At 36.3% G+C, this 19228-nt stretch overlaps 3 protein-coding genes across 6 annotated transcripts; all 3 read left to right on the top strand.

Moving 5' to 3' along the window:
• Nucleotides 1-2746: 2746 nt before the first annotated feature.
• Nucleotides 2747-7303, top strand: LOC109188897 (protein DA1-related 1-like). 3 transcript variants are annotated; one of them, XM_019339547.1, is made up of 11 exons: nt 2747-2860; nt 3901-4069; nt 4227-4317; nt 4495-4754; nt 5168-5251; nt 5359-5478; nt 5610-5822; nt 5908-5970; nt 6061-6176; nt 6256-6314; nt 6721-7303. In XM_019339547.1, exons 2-11 carry the CDS (start codon nt 3944-3946, stop codon nt 7032-7034), a joined length of 1446 nt encoding a protein of 481 aa, XP_019195092.1. In that variant the 5' UTR covers nt 2747-2860; nt 3901-3943; the 3' UTR covers nt 7035-7303. The 3 variants fall into 3 exon arrangements, with proteins under 3 accessions (XP_019195092.1, XP_019195091.1, XP_019195093.1); XM_019339546.1 differs by lacking the exon at nt 2747-2860 and adding an exon at nt 2885-3014; XM_019339548.1 differs by lacking the exon at nt 2747-2860 and adding an exon at nt 3481-3586.
• Nucleotides 7304-7954: 651 nt separating this feature from the next.
• Nucleotides 7955-11003, top strand: LOC109188896 (serine/threonine receptor-like kinase NFP). Of its 2 annotated transcripts, XM_019339545.1 has the most exons (3): nt 7955-8117; nt 8198-9384; nt 9937-11003. In XM_019339545.1, exons 2-3 carry the CDS (start codon nt 8284-8286, stop codon nt 10624-10626), a joined length of 1791 nt encoding a protein of 596 aa, XP_019195090.1. In that variant the 5' UTR covers nt 7955-8117; nt 8198-8283; the 3' UTR covers nt 10627-11003. The 2 variants fall into 2 exon arrangements, with proteins under 2 accessions (XP_019195090.1, XP_019195089.1); XM_019339544.1 differs by having other exon boundaries at nt 7955-9384.
• A 1615-nt stretch (nt 11004-12618) lies between these two features.
• Nucleotides 12619-16301, top strand: LOC109188901 (protein YeeZ). Its single transcript, XM_019339552.1, has 8 exons — nt 12619-12885; nt 12975-13067; nt 13888-13966; nt 14079-14157; nt 14244-14283; nt 14380-14514; nt 14634-14771; nt 15712-16301. The coding sequence occupies exons 1-8, from the start codon at nt 12653-12655 to the stop codon at nt 16004-16006; spliced, it is 1092 nt and encodes a 363-aa protein (XP_019195097.1). The 5' UTR covers nt 12619-12652; the 3' UTR covers nt 16007-16301.
• The last annotated feature ends 2927 nt before the right edge of the window (nt 16302-19228 follow it).

The raw sequence follows: 19228 nt of genomic DNA, 5'->3' as shown, positions 1-19228 counted from the left end.
ATAGCATTAGCTAATTGTAGAAAGATGTTTGGTAAATTAGTTGTTAGCTTATTACATATAAAATAACTTTTTCAAAAAGCTGATCGAATTTTTGATTTTAGCATTTTGGAGCGATAAACTGTTAGAAAAAGCTAATTAATCAAATATTCATATTGATTGTTTAACCAAGTCAAACACCTAATAGTGATTAAATAAGCTAAAATTGACTGATAGGCTAACTATTTTACCAAACAGGGCCATAATATAATTATATAATCTTAATGACAAGGCTAATAATACTCACCCCTCCAAAAAATTTCTCTCCTAACATTACATTATTTGATTGGATACTTCAGCTTCTTATTACAAGTTTAAGAAGGAAAACTTTTAAACGAGTGAACAGAATTTTCCTAATTATTGCTGGAGAGTTGAGAACACTTGACCTTGATAATAAAAGAAAATGAATCATATAAAAACGCCTATTGGCGTAAAGCCCAAATATCTAGGGCAAGCCTGTTAGCTTAAAAATGTAAGCCCAATGTAAGCCCATTTTTATATTGTGTGTGTACTTAATTAAAACCCAATTGTTATGCCTTGAAACCGCATGTTATAATTACTGAATTCTATGTTCATAATTATAAAATTTTATGTTCATAATTTTTGAATTTCATATTCATAATTATTGAACTCTATATTCACAATTACAAAATTCTATGTTCATAATTTTTGAACTTTTTATATTCACAATTATTAAACTATATATTCACAATTACAGAACTCTATGTTCATAATTATAAAATTCTATATTCATAATTTTTTAACTCTATATTCATAATTATAACAGTTTTAGAACTGTATTCACATTGTAAGATGGACACGGTTCCACAACATAATTTGCTATTAACACCATTTTGGTCTTGTTCCTTTCATTCTCATTTTTCACCACCAACTTCAATATTCGAAATTATATTACTAATTTTTTTTCAATGACTAAAGAAACTCACAATTATTATCCGAAAATATGTACAAGGCTATAATACAATGTTAGGAGGAAAAAATTTTGGAGGGATGAATAGTATTAGTCTTGTAATTATAATTATATAATTATATAATTATATAATTATATCATGGCTGGTAAAATAGTTAGCCTATCAGTCAATTTTGACTTGTTTAACCATTATTAGCTGTTTGACTTGGTTATGAGTGTTTGATTAATTAACTTTTTTGTAACAGCTTATCGCTCCAAAATACTAAAATTTAAAAAGTAGCTCAAAGCAGTTTTTTGAGAAAATTGTTTTGCATGTAATCAGCTATCAGCTAAACCAAATACTTTTCTGCAATCATCTAATGTTATCAACTAGTTAAACTCACTAACTCAATCAACTAACAACTATTTATCAACACTCCCATTATCAATTGAATCTTTTTTTGAAATACTCATCATTCTTTACAAGGTAGTATCTGTTCTATACTTTTTCAAATATTTTCAGCCCAAAGAATCTAAGCCCCCACTACTCAAGTTCGAACATATAAACATGGCCGGGATACCATCACAGTACATTGTAGTAGGCGGCAAATTATGCCTGGACCCGTGTCCACAATTTTGAATTGTGGACACGGGCCCAAAACGACGTCGTTTTTCAAAAAAAAAAAAAAAACGCGTCTTTTAATTTAAAAAAAATCGCGCGTGTTTTGCCGTTAACGGCGTTATTTTTTTTTTTTTGGATTATTAATGTACAGTTATGTAATTATGAAATTATGAACACAGAGCTCTAACATTATGAACTTACAATTATGAGCATATAGTGATAAAATTATGACCATGGAACTTTAAAATTGTGAATATAGAGCTTCGAAGATTATGAATGTACAGTTATGGAGTTATGAATGTACAGTTATGGAGTTATGAATCTATAGTTATGGAATTATGAATGTACAATTATTGATCGAATTATGAACAAAGAGCTCTGACATTATGAACTTACAATTATGAACATATAGTGATAAAATTATGAACATAGAGCTTCGAAAATTATGAATGTACAGTTATTGAGTTATGAATGTACAGTTATGGAGTTATGAATGTACAGTTATAGAGTTATGAACGTACAATTATAGAGTTATGAATTTACAGTTATTAACATATAGTAATAAAATTATGAACATATACTCCTATAACGAAGCAGTCTGAAATTAAAAAAAAAAAAAAAAAAAAAAAAAAAAAAAAAAAAAGAAAAGTGCCTAACGGCACTGTTACTCGTGTCCAGCATGAATGCTGGACACGAGTGCATAGCATAACGATTGGTAGTAGGCCATTATCAATTGAATCTATTACAAATGATTGTAAAATAATCTACTTCTCTTTTTTAAAATATTACTTACTGAATCATTAAATTAAGCTCGTGCACGTTTAATATAATTTACTAGCATACAATATAGTCCCTACCATTTCTCTCATCATCTAAACAAAAAAAATAGCAAATTTCAATATGGAAAACTTTTTTTTTTTTTTCCAATATAAGAAAGAATCTAAAAATCTTTCTAGATATGGAGATGCTGGATGGTCTCCCTGAGTGGATACGCCTGACACCTGTCAGAAGTGAAGTCAGAAGCTGTAGATGAGGCAGCCATTCCTAGTTTCGAGCACAGAAAACGAGTTGGCAAAAGGCATAGCTGGAAAATGATGAGGTTCAAGAAAATTCAAACAAGATTTTATGAGTAGGAAAAATGCCAAATTAAAATATATAAAACAATGCAGGTAGAGAAGGCGTAAGCCGAGAAAAGTCAGAAAACCATCTTTCACTTTCGCTGACGCCTGATCGCTGGTGACGCAGTGCCAATGGGGAAAAGGGCCCACCCAAGAAAAGAACAATGTTTTCAGGTAGAAACTTCCATTTGGGGTTTTCTTCTTGGTGCCCATCGTTTTTTCTTCCATCTTTAAGCAAGCTAAGGTACCCTATTTCTGTTGTACTAATTGGGACTACTGTATCGTCTTCTGGTCTTCATTGAGTAAAAAAGTTTCAATCTTTTCATAGGTACACTGTTCCTCTGACTCTGTCAAACAAATTTTTATTACCTTAATTTAATTACCTGATCGATCAATTTTGTATTTGGAATGGTATGTGGGGATGTGGGGTATCTTTCTTATCATCTCCATTTTTCTATTCTTTGCATCAGTATGGCTAATTCCAGGCTGAATTTGCTATGAGTTTATCAGATTCCTTGAAATTCTGTTGATCATACAGCTCTAGAAAAAAAGTGAACATCTCAGGCTGCAATTTTATTCCTCTTACTGGTTTTGTATGCACCATGGTTTGATTGATGATCATTAGGTCACTTTGATGGGGTTGTCTTTGGTTCCAAGTGGCCATCGATTTCTTTTGGGTCCCGAGGGAGAGTGTGCCCTCGGTAAACCCCACTCTGTGACCCTTACCGGCAAAGGACTACAATAAGGTAAACCAGCCTAGTCAGCTCAAACCAAGAAGGCCAATAGGCAGATGCCATTGGGAGTCGAACTTGTAACATTTTGGTTAGTAAGTAAACAGTCTAACCAACTTGATTGGGTTGCACCCGGCCATCGATTTCTTATTTCCATGGATGATTGGGAGTTTGTATAGTTCTTATTGTTCTGCATTGGTTGATTATCTTCTTTACCATTTCCACAGTTAGCTCTGACATATTTTGTTTGAACAAGTGAATCTTATCTTTGGCCTTATGATATTGTTAATGATTTGGCTAAGATTAGTTACTGTTCCATTGCTATAGTTATACGTTTCACTTTCATGAAAGCCTATTGTCTGTGTTCGTCTATCGTCTTCTATGTGTTAGGACAGTTATAGATGGCTACTGGATTATTGTTGATAAATTACTCCACAATTCCTTACAGTTTCTTCTACTAACCTATATGGAATTTGTGTGAAGGCCGGGCTAGTTTCCACCCCACGATCGTGCTTTGGTTTGTGGTATGGATTGGCTGTCCAAGATTTTCGAAGGTCCAAGCTATGAGGGCAATCATGGGTTCTGGGACGGGCAATTTCATGGGAAATATGAAGATGACACTCATGCTTGGCAAGGGACTACAGCTTCAGTGGTAATGATGCCCACTAATCTGCTATAAAGAGTACTAACTTTCGAGTATTGTTTCATTGCCTGTTTTTGTTAATAAATATACTTGCCAGATTTCTTTCCAGTTTCGTTTCTAATAAGTTCGTTCTACTCTTTTGACTTGATCTTAATGTTGGGTATAGGATACACAGCCGGATTTTGATAGTGAAGAAATAGATCGTGCCATTGCACTTTCTATCGCAGAAGAAGATCATAAAGGGAAAAAAGTAGTTGGTAAGCTAACATTTGAAATTGATATACTTTTGAGCAGAATTTTATCGTATATTTCGGAGTTCTTTGCTTTTTGTTAAGTCATTCATTTGAGACAAATAATTGGATACTGTTTTCCCATTCGGGTATGAAGGGCGATCCTTGCTAATTCTTTTTCTTCTGCTGCTGATAACCGAGTAGATACCAATCCCAGTGTGGAGGAAGATGAACAGCTCGCCAAGGCTCTTCAGGAAAGTTTAAATGTGGGATCTCCACCAGAGTATAATGATTATGGAAATTTGTTTTCCCCATATCCATACTTCGATCTACCTGGGTACAGGATCTGTGCTGGTTGCAATGCTGAAATTGGTCGTGAACGGTTTTTGACCTGCATTGGAGTTTTGTGGCATCCTGAATGCTTCCGATGCCATGTTTGCAATCTTCCAATTTCTGACCACGAGGTTCGATATCATGAATTGAATAAACATATTGGCACTGTTTGGTAAAATAGTTAGCTTATCAGCCAATTTTGGCTTATTTGACCACTATTAGCTGTTTGACTTGGTTAAAAAATCAATATAAGTGTTTGGTTAATCAGCTTTTTGTAGCTCCAAAATGCTAAAATCCAAAAGCTGCTCAAAGCAACTTTTTCAATTAGCTTTTTGAGAAAAGAAATTATACCAAACAGCTAATCTATCAAACACCTTTCTACAATCAGCTAATGTTTCAACTAGTCATACCCTCTAACTCAATCAACTAATAGCCATTTACCAAACAGGGCCATTAACTCTGTGAGCAGAGAGCAGTATCATCTCAAATTTCATAAAAATGATATATATATATAGTCGTTTGATCTCTATATTCCTGGCTGCAGTTTTCAGTGTCTGAGAATCGGCCATACCACAAATCTTGCTACGAGAAAAACTGTCGCCCGAAATGTGATGTTTGCTACAACTTTGTAAGTCTATATTCATTATATTGAACTGATCTACCTTCCAATGTATATACCATACTACTTATCCGAGTATACTTTGCTCGTTTTCATTATTTTCTACCTGTGTCTAGATTCCTACAAATGCGGCTGGTCTCATTGAATATCGAGCACATCCTTTCTGGCTTCAAAAGTACTGCCCATCACACAGGCATGATGGGACTCCCCGCTGCTGCAGCTGTGAGAGAATGGAGGTCCGAAGGGAAACAAATACTCCGAATAGTCTACATTTTTTTACCTTTATAGTTCTTGAACCTCGTGAAAAGAACAAATTCGATTGTGTGTCGTGTGATGTTAGAACGTAATGTGAACCTCGGTTTTGCAGCCAGTAGACACCAGATATATGACGCTTGATGATGGGAGGAAGCTGTGTCTCGAGTGTCTGGATTCTGCGATATTGGATACTTTTGAGTGCCAGCCACTTTATATTGAAATTCAAGAATTCTACGAGGGACTAAACATGAAAGTAAAGCAGCAAATCCCATTGCTCTTAGTTGAGAGGCAAGCGCTAAATGAAGCCATGGAAGGAGAAAAGAATGTGAGTTTCAGTTTAGTCTTAACTCGAAAAGTTTCTTTCTTGTTATCATTGATGGAGTGCTTTTTTTGCATTGTTTCTGTTATAGGGAAATCATAACATGCCCGAGACTAGAGGAGTTTGCTTGTCAGAGGAACGAACAGTTAGAACTGTATGAATCATCTCTTCTCGAACATGTTAACAGCGGCTTCAGGCCTTGTTGAATTTGATTTCGTTCATATCAGTTTAAGCTAAATTTCAGATTTCAAAGCGGCCAACAATGGGAGGTTTTCGAATCATAGATATGTTCACGGAGCCATATAGGCTAATTCGCCAATGTGAAGTGACAGCAATTCTCATCTTATACGGTCTTCCAAGGTAATTCTCGGGTCTCTAGTTGTTTCATATGATATCTTGAGTTCATTAACACTAAAATGAGTGTAACTTGCCTGTTCAGGTTATTGACTGGTTCTATCCTGGTACATGAGATGATGCATGCATGGTTGCGGCTTCAAGGTGCCTTTCGCTATCATAACCCTATTCTTTTTTCACTTATAGCACCCGGAATCCCCACCACTAATTCATATTCGCCCTGAGTCACGCCCTTGGAGTTTGACTCTTACTTGGGGTATACCCTACACAAGAGTCAATCCTTTGACCTTACAGTTACATCAGTAGTCCGCTTACCAACCTTGACTCTTACTCAGGGTATACCCTACACAAGAGTCAATCCTCTGACCTTACAGTTACATCAGTAGTCCGCTTACCAACCTTTGGAGTTTGACTCTTACTCGGGGTATACCCTACACAAGAGTCAATCCTCTGACCTTACAGTTACATCAGTAGCCCGCTTACCAACTACCTCAGACTGTTGAGTTTACCATAACCCTAAACTAATGTTACCACTTGGGGTGCCTTGTAGGTTATCCCAATCTTAGCCCAGAAGTCGAAGAAGGTATCTGCCAAGTCCTAGCTCACATGTGGTTGGATTCTGAAATTTTAGCCGGTTCTGGTAGTAGTTCTGATTCAACTTCATCTTCGTCATCGCCATCTTCAAAGAAGGGAAAGCGGTCTCAGTTTGAGAAAAAACTCGGTGAATTTTTCAAGCACCAGATAGAAACAGATGGCTCTGTGGCTTATGGTGATGGGTTCAGAGAAGGTAACAAGGCTGTGCTGAAATATGGCCTAAGGAGTACACTTGAGCACATCCGGTTAACCGGAACCTTCCCCTGCTAAGGCTCCTCTCTTCCACCATTAATACATTAAAGCATTTATACTACATTCATACATCCATTGCATCCAAATACAAAAATAAACTTGCTATTAAGCGCATAATATCTGCAGTACTGTAATCATTTGCAGTCTTTCTGGTTTCAAGTTTTCAACTTGCTTATAGTTGGGTTTTGTATATCTTCATATGAGAACACTAGTGTATACAGTTTTTAGACCCCTATTTCCAATAAAATTTTGATTAGCTGTGGCCCAAGCAGTGATTCCATGTTGAACTTGACAGATTACTTCATACTATGGTATACTCTCTGAACTCCTATATTTGATCTAAATTTTCATGTTAACCCGACTACTCGGGGGTACTCAGTAAGTGGGCTATTAATGCAACTGCAAAAACCGGAAGATTGGCTCTTGTATGCGTGTTCAATGATAAATGTTTCTGTGTTAGGCCTTCCCGAGAAAGAGTCAAACTCTACTAGCATGACCTAGACCAGATTTGTATTAGGTGCGTTTGGAAACCCGGAAAATGATTTCTGGAAATCATTTTCCGGGTTTCCGGTGGGAAAATGGAAATCAATGGAAAATAGGGGTGTGCCAAGCACCTTGTGCTCAGATGGCACTCGGGTTGGACTCTCATATGGGAGGTTGTGAGTTCGAGCCTCAGTGGAGACGTTATTGACAGATACTACATTGTAATAGAGTCAGTAGCATTCAAAAAAATGGAAAATAGAGGGAATTTACCGGAAAATGACTCCCATTTTGTTGGGGAAGTCATTTTCCGTTTGCAGCAGTGGAGCAGCTAATCACCCACCGCCACCACCACAAGGACAAACGCGTGCCGCCCTGGCTTGGGTTCTGCTGTCAGCCAAATCTCTGATGCATCTTTAAGAAATCAGGAGAAAGGGATTTGGAATAGAATATATGAAAGCAATTTGATAGTTTGCCAGTTCCTTTCAGTTTTCTGTGCAAGTTGGAATATTTTACATGGCATTGTTGCATATTTGACTGTGACATCTGCATAAAATAACAAACCAGACAGAGAAAACAAAAGGGAACCATACAAACAATGCTGCAGATGATTCCTTTAAAGTTTTGGCCTTTTCATAGACCTGTTGGATTGCCTTAATATAATCATTCTTTGTTAACCTTTCTGTCAACCTTTTTTGCAGAAAGCTCCAATAGACGTGGCAGCATCGCACGACGCTACCAGACTAGAGCATAAAAACTCAATTTTTTTACATTTCACCTTACAACAATGGCTATCTCTATTGTCTACTTGCTGAACATTGCTTTCCTCGTTTTCGCAGCCTCTAAGGTCACTGCTCAAATAGCACCTTCTCCAGACACCGACTACTCGTGCTCTGCTGACACTCCTGCATCGTGTGATACCTATGTCACGTATCGTGCCAGGCCGCCTTATATGGACCTGGGAAGTATATCTGACGTTATGGGAGTTAGCCGGTTAAGTATAGTGAAAGCGAGCGGGGTAGCCTCAGAGGGGGCTCGTTTGTTCCCCGACCAGATCTTGCTGGTGCCCATCAAATGTTTCTGCAATGGATCACGCTATTTCTCGAATGTCACCTATCAGATCAAGAAAGGCGACAACTTGTACACGGTTTCTACTGGTGCCTTCGAGAACCTCACGGACTATCATCTCGTGGAGGATTTGAACCCGATGCTGAACATAAACAACTTGACAATTGGCCTGGAAGTGATCTTCCCTTTGGTCTGTAAGTGTGTTGATCACTTGGTTTCAGACAAGGGAATTAGGTATCTTGTTACTTATGTATGGCAGCCATTCGATGATGCCTCGAGTGTCAGCCATATGTTTGGAGCATCTGCAACTGAGGTTGTTAGAGAAAACAATAACCGAAATTTCACAGCTGCCATCTGTCTTCCAGTGCTGATTCCAGTGAAATTCCCCATGATTCTGCAGCCTCCTCCCCCTTCCAAAAGCTCCAGACACAAGTGGATTATTCTTGTTGCCGGTTTGAGTTTTGCAGGCTCTCTCACCATTGTTTTATCACTCTCGATGATGGCTTACGTGAAAAAGAGAGCGTTTTTGCGCCAGTCTTCTTGCCCCGAAGCCTCTGATCTTATTCAGACAAAGAAAGGCTCCATAATAGATGAGACCTTTGAACCCAAGGCCATTAGTCAAGATAAGCTCCTTCCTGGAGTTTCAGGCTATCTTGGGAAGCCAATAGTGTATGATCTAAACGTCATCATGGAGGCTACGATGAATCTCAGTGAGCGATTCAGGATTGGGAAATCAGTCTACCGGGCGATTATCAAGGACCAGGCTGTTGCTGTCAAGAAAACCAATGATGCTGCAGAGGAACTGAGAATTCTGCAGAAGGTAATGTTAAATATAAATGAACTAGCATAAACTTTAATGAAACTTAAATGACAATGAGCCCAACCCTGTGATAGTCATTTTGTCTACGTCTTCTCTCCTGAATACTAGATGGTGTAGTGTATCTGTCTACAGAACTTGTGAGAGAACCGTTTTGCTTAGAAGCTTACGTGTCATGAGGCAGATAATCAGTTAAACCAGAGGCCCTGTTTGGTAAAATAGTTAGTTATCAGACAATTTTGGCTTATTTGACCACTATTAGCTGTTTGACTTGTTAAAAAATCAATATAAGTGTTTGATTAGTTAGTTTTTTGTAACAACTTATTGCTCCAAAATGCTAAAATTCAAAAAGCTTCCCAAAGTAGCTTTTTCGATCAGTTTTTTGAGAAAGTCATTTTGCATGTAATCAGCTATTAGCTAACAGTTAATTTACCAAACACTTTTCTAAATTCAGCTAATGTTATCAACTAGTCGAACCTACTAATCCGATCAGCTAACAGCTATTTACCAAACACCCCCATAATATATTATACTATATATGGAAAATTCTTACAGGTAAACCATGCAAACCTGGTAAAGCTGATGGGTGTCTCATCAGACAAGGAGAAGAACTTCTATCTGGTTTATGAATACGTTGAAAACGGATCACTAGACAAATGGCTCTTCACCAAACCTTCATCTTCAACCTCTGCAGCAGCAACCCTGACATGGAACCAGAGATTACAGATAGCCCTGGATGTCGCCAACGCCCTGCAATACCTGCACGAGCACACCCAACCGAGCATCGCCCACGGGGACATCAGAGCCAGCAACATCCTCCTGGACTCAAGATTCAGAGCCAAAATTGCCAATTTCTCCACAGCCAAGCACGCAGCCAGTGAATTAGCGGTGAAATCAGACGTTTTCGCCTTCGGGGTCGTGCTCCTGGAGCTGCTGTCAGGGAAGAAGGGCATGCAAGATGGCGGAGAGGTCTTGGAGGATGAAGAGAAGAGAGGAGAGAGGCTAAGGAGGTGGATGGACCCTGGCATTATGAAAGGGTTTTACTCCATTGATGATGCTTTGAGCTTGGCCGCCTTGGCAAAAGCATGCACTTCGGACAAGGCGTCTGAAAGACCAAGAATGACAGACATCGTCTTCAACCTCAGCTTCCTCACTCAATCTACGTTTGGAATGTTCCAAAGTTGTTTCACTTCTGGTGACGCCGAGGAGCCTGTTCAGATCTTAAGCCCTGTAACAGCTCGGTAATCTCATCAACCCAATGTAGGCAAATTATACTCGAAGAAAACGTTCATTTTTAGTATACTGAACATTCAAGTTTAGTATACTGAACATTCAAGTTTAGTATACTGAATGTTCATTTGAAAATGAATCCTCAGTATATTAAAAATGAACTTTTAATATACTTAAAATTGAACTAATATATTAGTGATCTATGGATGTGAATCATGGTCCATGAATAATGATTATTACAATGTATTAGGAAGTGTAAAGTAGCCATGTCTGTATATGAGTTGTTATACCATGGATCAGTATCCACTTTGCAAGGTGTACCATGGTCATAATTGATGTATAAATTATGTATTTTTAGTATTAGAATTGTGAACTTTTAGAATATAAATTGTGTTTTTAAGTCAAAACACGGGGAATTTGTGAATACAAAACATGGTCATCAAATTCTAATATGTTAATATTGTGTGACTGCAGTATTTGAAATGAACTTGTAAATAATAAGGTAATCAATTATATATATATTAACATTGTGTATTTGTAGTATATAAATTGTAAATTTTTAAAAAGTAAGGGTGTGTTTGGTTGACGGGTTTTGCTCACAGAAATGGGTATGAAAGTGATTGCTATTGTTTGGTTGATAGATTTGTAGAACACTACTATGGATTTCGAATACCACATTATTGAAAAACTCATACCAAAATAAAATAAGGGTTTCATTTCCTTCTCAAGCACTACTATTAGTAACTATTCTCATTCCACCCTACTACCAAACATGCTACATACTTTCACCAAAACTCATTACTATTACCAAGAATTTGATACTCATTCCAATTCTAATTCTTAGGTACAAACCAAACACATCTTAAATTGTGAACATTTAGACTTAGGTCCACGGAATAATTTGCCGCAAATTATGTTGTGCAACCGAATGCACCTTGCAAGGTGCATACGGTTGCAAAACGGCGCCATTTTGGTTAAAAAAACGCGCGTCCCACTTAAAGAAGAAATCAGGTTCGATTCCCGGCAATAGCATTTTTATATATCCAGAAATTCATAACTATATAACCACAATTTCATAACTATATATCCACAATTTTATAACTATATATCCACAGTGAATGAATGAAGTAAAAATCCACAATGAATGAATGAATGAAGTAAAAATCCACAATGAATGAATGAATGAAGTAAAAATCCACAATGAATGAACTAAATATCCACAATATATGATTGAACTAAATATACACAATGAATGAACTAAATATCCATAAATTCATAACTATATAACCACAATTTCATAACTATATATCCACAATTTCATAATTATATATCTACAATAATGCTATTACTGAGAGTCAAACCTGATTTTTTCTTTTTAAGTGGGACACGCATTTTTAATCAAAACGACGTCGTTTTGAACCGTATGCACCATGCGCATGGTACATTCGGTTGCACAGCATACCTATTGATAATTTGCGGTATATAATCTTTGAATGATTTCAAGTTTTCAACGTTTATATGGGCCGACAAAGATTTCATTGTTTAATATGGGCCGACAAAGATTCCACTGTTTAATATGGGCCTGCAAAGATCCCACTGTTTAATATGTATGCTCCGACAAAGATTTCACTGTTTAATGGCCGAATTATGCTGTGGATGGTGGTCCACAATGCATTGTGATTCAGGCATTAAATATACACTGTAATTTTCAACATAATTATAATATCATTTTGATATAATTACAATTTTGTTGGATAATATATACTCAAATATCTAAAATTGTTATTCAGTTTCATTTTGTATACACTGCAGTTTCATTTCAATACAACTACAGTTTCATTTCAATTCAAGAGCAGTTTCATTTGATAATATAATAAAAATAATACGTAAGACAGTATTATTTTAGATACATTATAGTATCCCAAAGATCTCACTGTTTAATATGGGCCGACAACTTTGGGCTACCAAAATGGGCTTTTCCGGATCTCAAAAAAGTTGACAAAGATCTCACGGTTTAATCCATCACTGAAGATTGAAGAATATGTCGGCGATGGGAACTTGCCCGTTGCCGCGCCCATCGCCGGCGGTTCATCTCCGGCGAAGTCAAAATCCAAATTTCTTCTCTTACAACACGGCGCCATGTTTCCCCTACGTGAGATGCACTCTGAACCCCACCTGCGCCACTATGGAAACCCAGTTCCAAGGCCGAATGTTCATTTTGGGAATGGGTTTCGTCGGAGAGTTCTTCGCTGCGGATTTGAAGAGTAAAGGATGGTAAGCGCCGTTTTCACCGGTCACCATTTTCAAGCGTTGACAGAGCTTACTTGTTGATTTTAATTTTTCTGTGTCTGTAATTACCTCAGGACTGTATCTGGAACGTGTACTAGCGCTGCCAAGAAGAAGAAACTGGACGAAATGGGATACGATGCATTTGTGTTTGATGCCAAAGATCCATTGTGAGGTTCATTAATCATTGTTATCCTAATTTTAGTTTTGATTTCACAATTGCAATTACTTTTTGTAGCTTTAGCTTTTTCTGCATATGAATGGATTGAAATCATGGGTAAAGTAGAGAGAGAGTGCTTTGGTAAATCTTTTAACTAAAATCAGTCTGGACTCTGGAGCTAAAGAAAATTAGCTTGAGCATCAATATAATTCATATCATCTAATCTGAATTTCTTGTGATTTAGCTACTTTTAGACCAAAACACTTGCAAGTCTTCAGTCAATTAGGTGTAATAATAGCAGATCCTATCTATCTTCTTTTTTTTTTTTTTTTTTTGGGGGGGGGGGGAAGGAGGAAAAACCGCAGCCACTACCGAGGTGTGCACGGGGTAAACCCGGCTTTATACCCATATGAGTAAACCAACCTCGGTTGTCCATAGCTAACTGGCTGAAAGCAAGAAGGCCAATAGGCCGCTCTCACTAGGAGTCGAACTTGGAATCTTGTGGTTACCAAGCCAACAACCAGACTAACTTGGCTGGAGTTGCCCCGATCCTATCTATCTTTAATGAGTAAAGAAGGTGAATTTGGACGGATTATCTTGTATACATTTTTGTTCTGGAAAAATTATTGTAATCAGCACATATGTGATCTTTAAGTTCACCCAAGTTTATGAGTTCATCTGTAAGAGTCATTGGTACAATGATGTCAACATCATGACTCCCACTCCTCTTTCCATTCTTTTCGCCAAGTTATCTTTTCCTTTCAATCTCTTTACGTTTTTTTCCCTGTTATCTTTTTCCTGATCATTCCTGTGTTGTGCTCCACTTTCAGACCAGAGGTCCTAGATGTCATGAAATGTCACTCACATCTTCTTATCTCCATTCCACCTGTTCCCGGCACTGGTGATCCCGTAAATAATACAAACATCTCTTCTTTGAGTTCTCGTACAGATGTTTAGTTTGAGTCTCACAGCATTAATTTTTGTTTTCTTAATATTCTGCTAATAATCATGTTTGCTACAGATGCTTCAACACAGAAAACTACTTAATAATAGATTGAAAGGTGGCGACCTCCAGTGGCTGGGCTACTTGTCATCAACTAGTATGACTTTCTCGTAAATTTCCTCTCAATTTTCTGTTTGCCCAAAAATATGTCAAGGGAAAGCTCCTATCTTTCTTGACTTGTAGGTGTATATGGAGATTGTAGCGGTGCATGGGTAGATGAAGAGTAAGTGTAAACCGGAACTGTCTTTTCATCAGTATATATGTCCAAAGCTGAAATCCTCATAGTTACCTCATCGAGTTGTGCATCATCATGTGCCAGATTTCCAGCAAGGGCTACAACTGAATCGGCCCGAGCTAGATTGGCCGCTGAAGAAGGATGGTTGCAGTTAGGTCTTGACCTTGAGATCGCTTCACAAGTATTTCGACTTGGTGGTATCTATGGCCCTGGCAGAAGGTTGCATTCAAACGTTTGATCTATTGGATACATTACCACCCTTTTTGTTTTGTCTCGAGAGAACTTATAAAATGATATCTGATGAAGTATGTCGTTTTTTCTTACAATGTTCCATGCAGTGCTGTTGATACCATTCTTAAGCAGGGGGCTCTTTCAAAGAGTCAGCTCGTGAGATCATCTAAGCGTTTCACTTCTCGAATTCACGTTGCTGACATCTGCCAAGCGCTCAATGCCAGTATTCAAAAGCCATCTCCCGGGTAAACTTGGCAATATTACTCTTCCTAGTTTTCCCAATTTATAACAACTATATATATATATATATATATATATATATATATATATATATATATATATATATATATATATATATATATAGGGTTGCATTCAAATACAAACCTCCTTAAAATACAAACTTGAGCTCGTGCACACATTAACATACTTATATGCACACAGGTCGCACTGCACATAGTGCACATAGTGCACACATTAGTTTGTGGATTAGTTTGTGCACACATTAACATACTTTAGTTTGTGGTTTAGTTTGTGCATACATTAGTTTGAGAGTGACACATTAGTTTGTGCACACATTAGTTTGTGGATTAGTTTGTGCACACATTAACATACTTTCATGCATATAGTGCAAAGGAGAAAAAATCACAACCATCCATCAAAGCTCGTGCACACATTAACATACTTACATGCACACAGTTTGTATTTTATGGGGGGTTTGTATTTGAAAATAATCCTATATACATACATATATATATATATATATATATATATATATATATATATATTGCATGGTTTTGAATGAGTGAAAGAAGTGGCGCATCCCCTTTTCAACTATGATTTATGATTCTCCCACCCCCGTCATTGCTTTTAGTAGCTGCAGGTTATTATATTTCCTTGTGAATTCATGGGAGAATGCATCAATGGGTTATTATATTTCGAGTGTCGTAAAAGTTGCTACTACATGAAGAAGCGTTTTCTCTTATGTGCTATTTACATTAAGAAGCATTTTCTCTTACGTTCTATTACATGAAGAAGCGTTTTGTCTTACGTGCTATTACACGAAAAACTCGTTTTCTCTTACGTGCTTGATTGCTTTTGCGTGGTTGCAACATATTTGGCAATTGTGATCCTAAAATGATCACTTACCATGTTTAAACGATATATTTTCTTGATTTGCCATTTCAGTAGGATATACAACATAGTAGATGATGACCCTGCTCCTAGAAAGGAAGTATTTCAATTTGCAGAGAGCTTGGTTGAGAAGAAATGGCCAGACAGCATCAAACAATGTAATCTTACTGAAGATGCATCTTCACTTGGTCCCAAAGGAGCTTATAATGGAGGTGAGAAGAGAGTTTCCAATGGCCGCATGAAAGAAGAACTGGGAGTGAGGCTGCTATACCCTACATACAAATCTGGGCTGGCAAGCATTGTTGAGCGCGTGGCCCGCCCTCCCCTGCAAAATTCATTGGCCGATTAAGGGCAACCACAATAGTAGTTTTTAGGTAGGTTTTTGAGGTGGAAATGCTTATGTGGAGGCGAGAGAAGAATTGAGAGTGTTACGGACTTACGAAATATAAATTATAAGGTGGACTACTGACATATAAGTTCATTTTCAGTATACTGAAGATTCATTTTTAATGTGTTTTACAAGTTCATTTTTTTTAAAGTTCATTCTTAGTGTAATGTAAATATATCAATTTTTATATTGTGGGTTAAAAGTTCACCTGCAGTTAACATTGTTATTGTGGATTAGAATTCACCTGTAGTTAACATTGTTATATTGTGAAACATATTATGTACTTTTAGTTAAGAAATTATATATTTATTATATATATTTACAGTTAATAAATTATGTACCTATGAGCAAATAACGTCTTTACTGAGGTTCGTACTCACAATCTCTCATATATGAGTCCAACATGAATGTCCTTTGAACACAAAGTGCTTGACACATAATATGTTAATTGTATTTACTTTTAATTAATAAATTATGAAGTAATTACAATTATCATGTTATCTACTTGTCTACTTGCCGTTAATAAATTGTATATATATTATAATTAATGCATTAATTATGGCAAATTATGCCCTGGACCCGTGTCCACAATTCATTGTGGACACGGGCCCAAAACGACATCGTTTTTCAAAAAAAACGTGTCATTTAGTTAAAAAAAAAAAAAAAAAAAAAAAATCGCGCGCGTTTTGCCGTTGACGGCGTTATTTTTTTTTTTGGATTATGAATGTACAGTTGTGCAATTATGAAATTATGAACACAGAACTCAAACATTATGAACTTACAATTATGAACATATATAGTGATAAAATTATGACCATGGAGCTTTAAAATTGTGAATATAGAGCTTCGAAGATTATGAATGTACAGTTATGGAGTTATGAATCTACAGTTATAGAGTTATGAATCTACAGTTATGAGATTATGAATCTACAGTTATGGAATTATGAATGTACAGTTATTGATCGAATTATGAACAAAGAGCTCTAACATTATAAACTTACAATTATGAACATATAGTGATAAAATTATGAACATAGAGCTCTAAAATTGTGAACATAGAGCTTCGAAAATTATGAATGTACAATTATAGAGTTATGAATGTACAGTTATGGAGTTATGAATGTACAGTTATGGAGTTATGAATGTACAGTTATTGAGTTATGAATGTACAGTTATAGAGTTATGAACGTACAGTTATGGAGTTATGAATGTACAGTTATTAATAATATAGTAATAAAATTATGAACATATACTCCTATGAAGCGGTCTGAAATTAAAAAAAAAAAAAAAAAAAAAAAAAAAAAAAAAAAAAAAAAAAAAAGATAACAGTGCCTAACGGCACTGTTACCCGTGTCCACCAAGCATGCTGGACACGGGTCCAACGCATAACGATTAATTAATTATAGATACATAATTTGAATGTTGTTTTGGATTAGTAATTCACTAATTTACCCCTATAAGGAGGGGAGAATGTGGCGTTTGATATACTTGGATTGGGTTATCGGTTGGACTGATAAAATTGAACACGGATGAGTTTTAGTGTTTGGACTATTAGATAGAATCTTGTTTATGATAACTCTGACACTGCTAAAATATGAAATATTATAGCTAAAAATATTAGTCACTTCAAAGCAAAATTATTTACTTTGAATTATTATAGCTAAAAATATTAGTCACTTCAAAGCAAATTTATTTACTTTGAAATATGTTCAATAATCAAATACAATCATGATAGCAACAATATAATGAGAAAAGGAACAAGAGTGGAAGAATTTGGATAGAGATGAGATGGTAGTAGATAGCTTTGATACGTGTTGTGGGGTTGGGTTGCTTTCTGCTACAGTTTCAGGCTTTTTCATTCAGCGGCATGGTCGCCGCGTCTGTAATGAATATCCTTTGTCACTTTCGTGGTACGTGTACGAAGGATACTCCTACGTTTATTTCCACCGCGATAGGCTCAAATTAAAAGCCTCCATCCTCGTCACCATGTATGTACCATATGAAGCAATGCTACAAATTTTTCATGTATTTTTTCTCCTAAAGTGGCAATGATTGGTAGCTACATTTATTTTTTAATTAGTGATGGAGTCGGTTAATTCATTAATACTCAATGAATGAAAGTCACCTCATGAAGAGAAAGTTTGAAGGAAAAAATCAAGAGGAAGAAAGCATTTTTCTATTATATGTTATTGAAAAATGATAGATATTAAGAAAAATGGTCAAATAGATGGATTCTGACTACCTGCGACATAAAGAAGGTGACTTGGTTGCCTTCTTTAGCGAAAAAAGCGACCAAATGGTTGCCTTCAATTCTCCTATATATAAAGAAGGTGACTCCGTCGGAGAAGGCAACCATTTGGTCGCCTTCCAGTGGAGAAGGCGACCAGCAAGTCGCTTTTCTCTGCTGATTTGAAGAAGGCAACTAGCGATCGTTGACGGTGCTGGAACATTGTAGTCGATAGTCAGAATCGCACCGAAACCTTAGTGACCACCTCATTTACCAATTTCTAAGCTTTAATGTTCAAAAATCACATTTTCCCTATATATTAGTATAATTTTGCTACAGAAGTTTACACTTGAATTAGGTATCTTATATGTTACTGAAAAATATTATTAGTGTTATGATTTTGCTCTAGATTTCACTCAAATTGGATTTGTTGGGTGGTTGGGAGTGCGAGGGTGCTAGCCCTACGAATAAAAAGAGTTAATTCTACTGGAGGTCCCTTGTTTTTTGTGGTAATTTTAAATTTAGTCTCAGACTATCGTTTTTTGGACACTTTTAGTCCTTCTCATGATTTTTTCTATTTTTAATAAGGACATTTTTGTCTCTTCATATTTTTCTTTTGTTATTTTTCTGGTTTCAACTGGTTTAATTGGTTTAGGACTTTACTAAAAATTGGTTGAAAAATATGGTTACTAAAAATCAGAGGTTACCTAAAGTTCTAAACCAATTAAACTGGTTGAAATTGAAAAAATAACAAAAGAAAAATATGAAGAGACAAAAATGTCCTTATTAAAATAGAAAAATAATGAGAACGACTAAAAGTGTCTAAAAAATAATAGTCTACGATGTAAAATAACAAAAACAATAGTCTAAGATTAAATTTAAAATTGCGACAAGATCCTTTGATGGAATTAACTCGAATAAAAAGAACATGGTAGGCACTCAAATTGGGTACATTG

This window comes from Ipomoea nil, unplaced genomic scaffold (genome assembly GCF_001879475.1).
Source record: "Ipomoea nil cultivar Tokyo-kokei standard unplaced genomic scaffold, Asagao_1.1 scaffold1509, whole genome shotgun sequence".
In the NCBI taxonomy this organism is placed as follows: domain Eukaryota; kingdom Viridiplantae; phylum Streptophyta; class Magnoliopsida; order Solanales; family Convolvulaceae; genus Ipomoea; species Ipomoea nil.
This window is presented reverse-complemented; position numbering and strand designations above follow the sequence as displayed.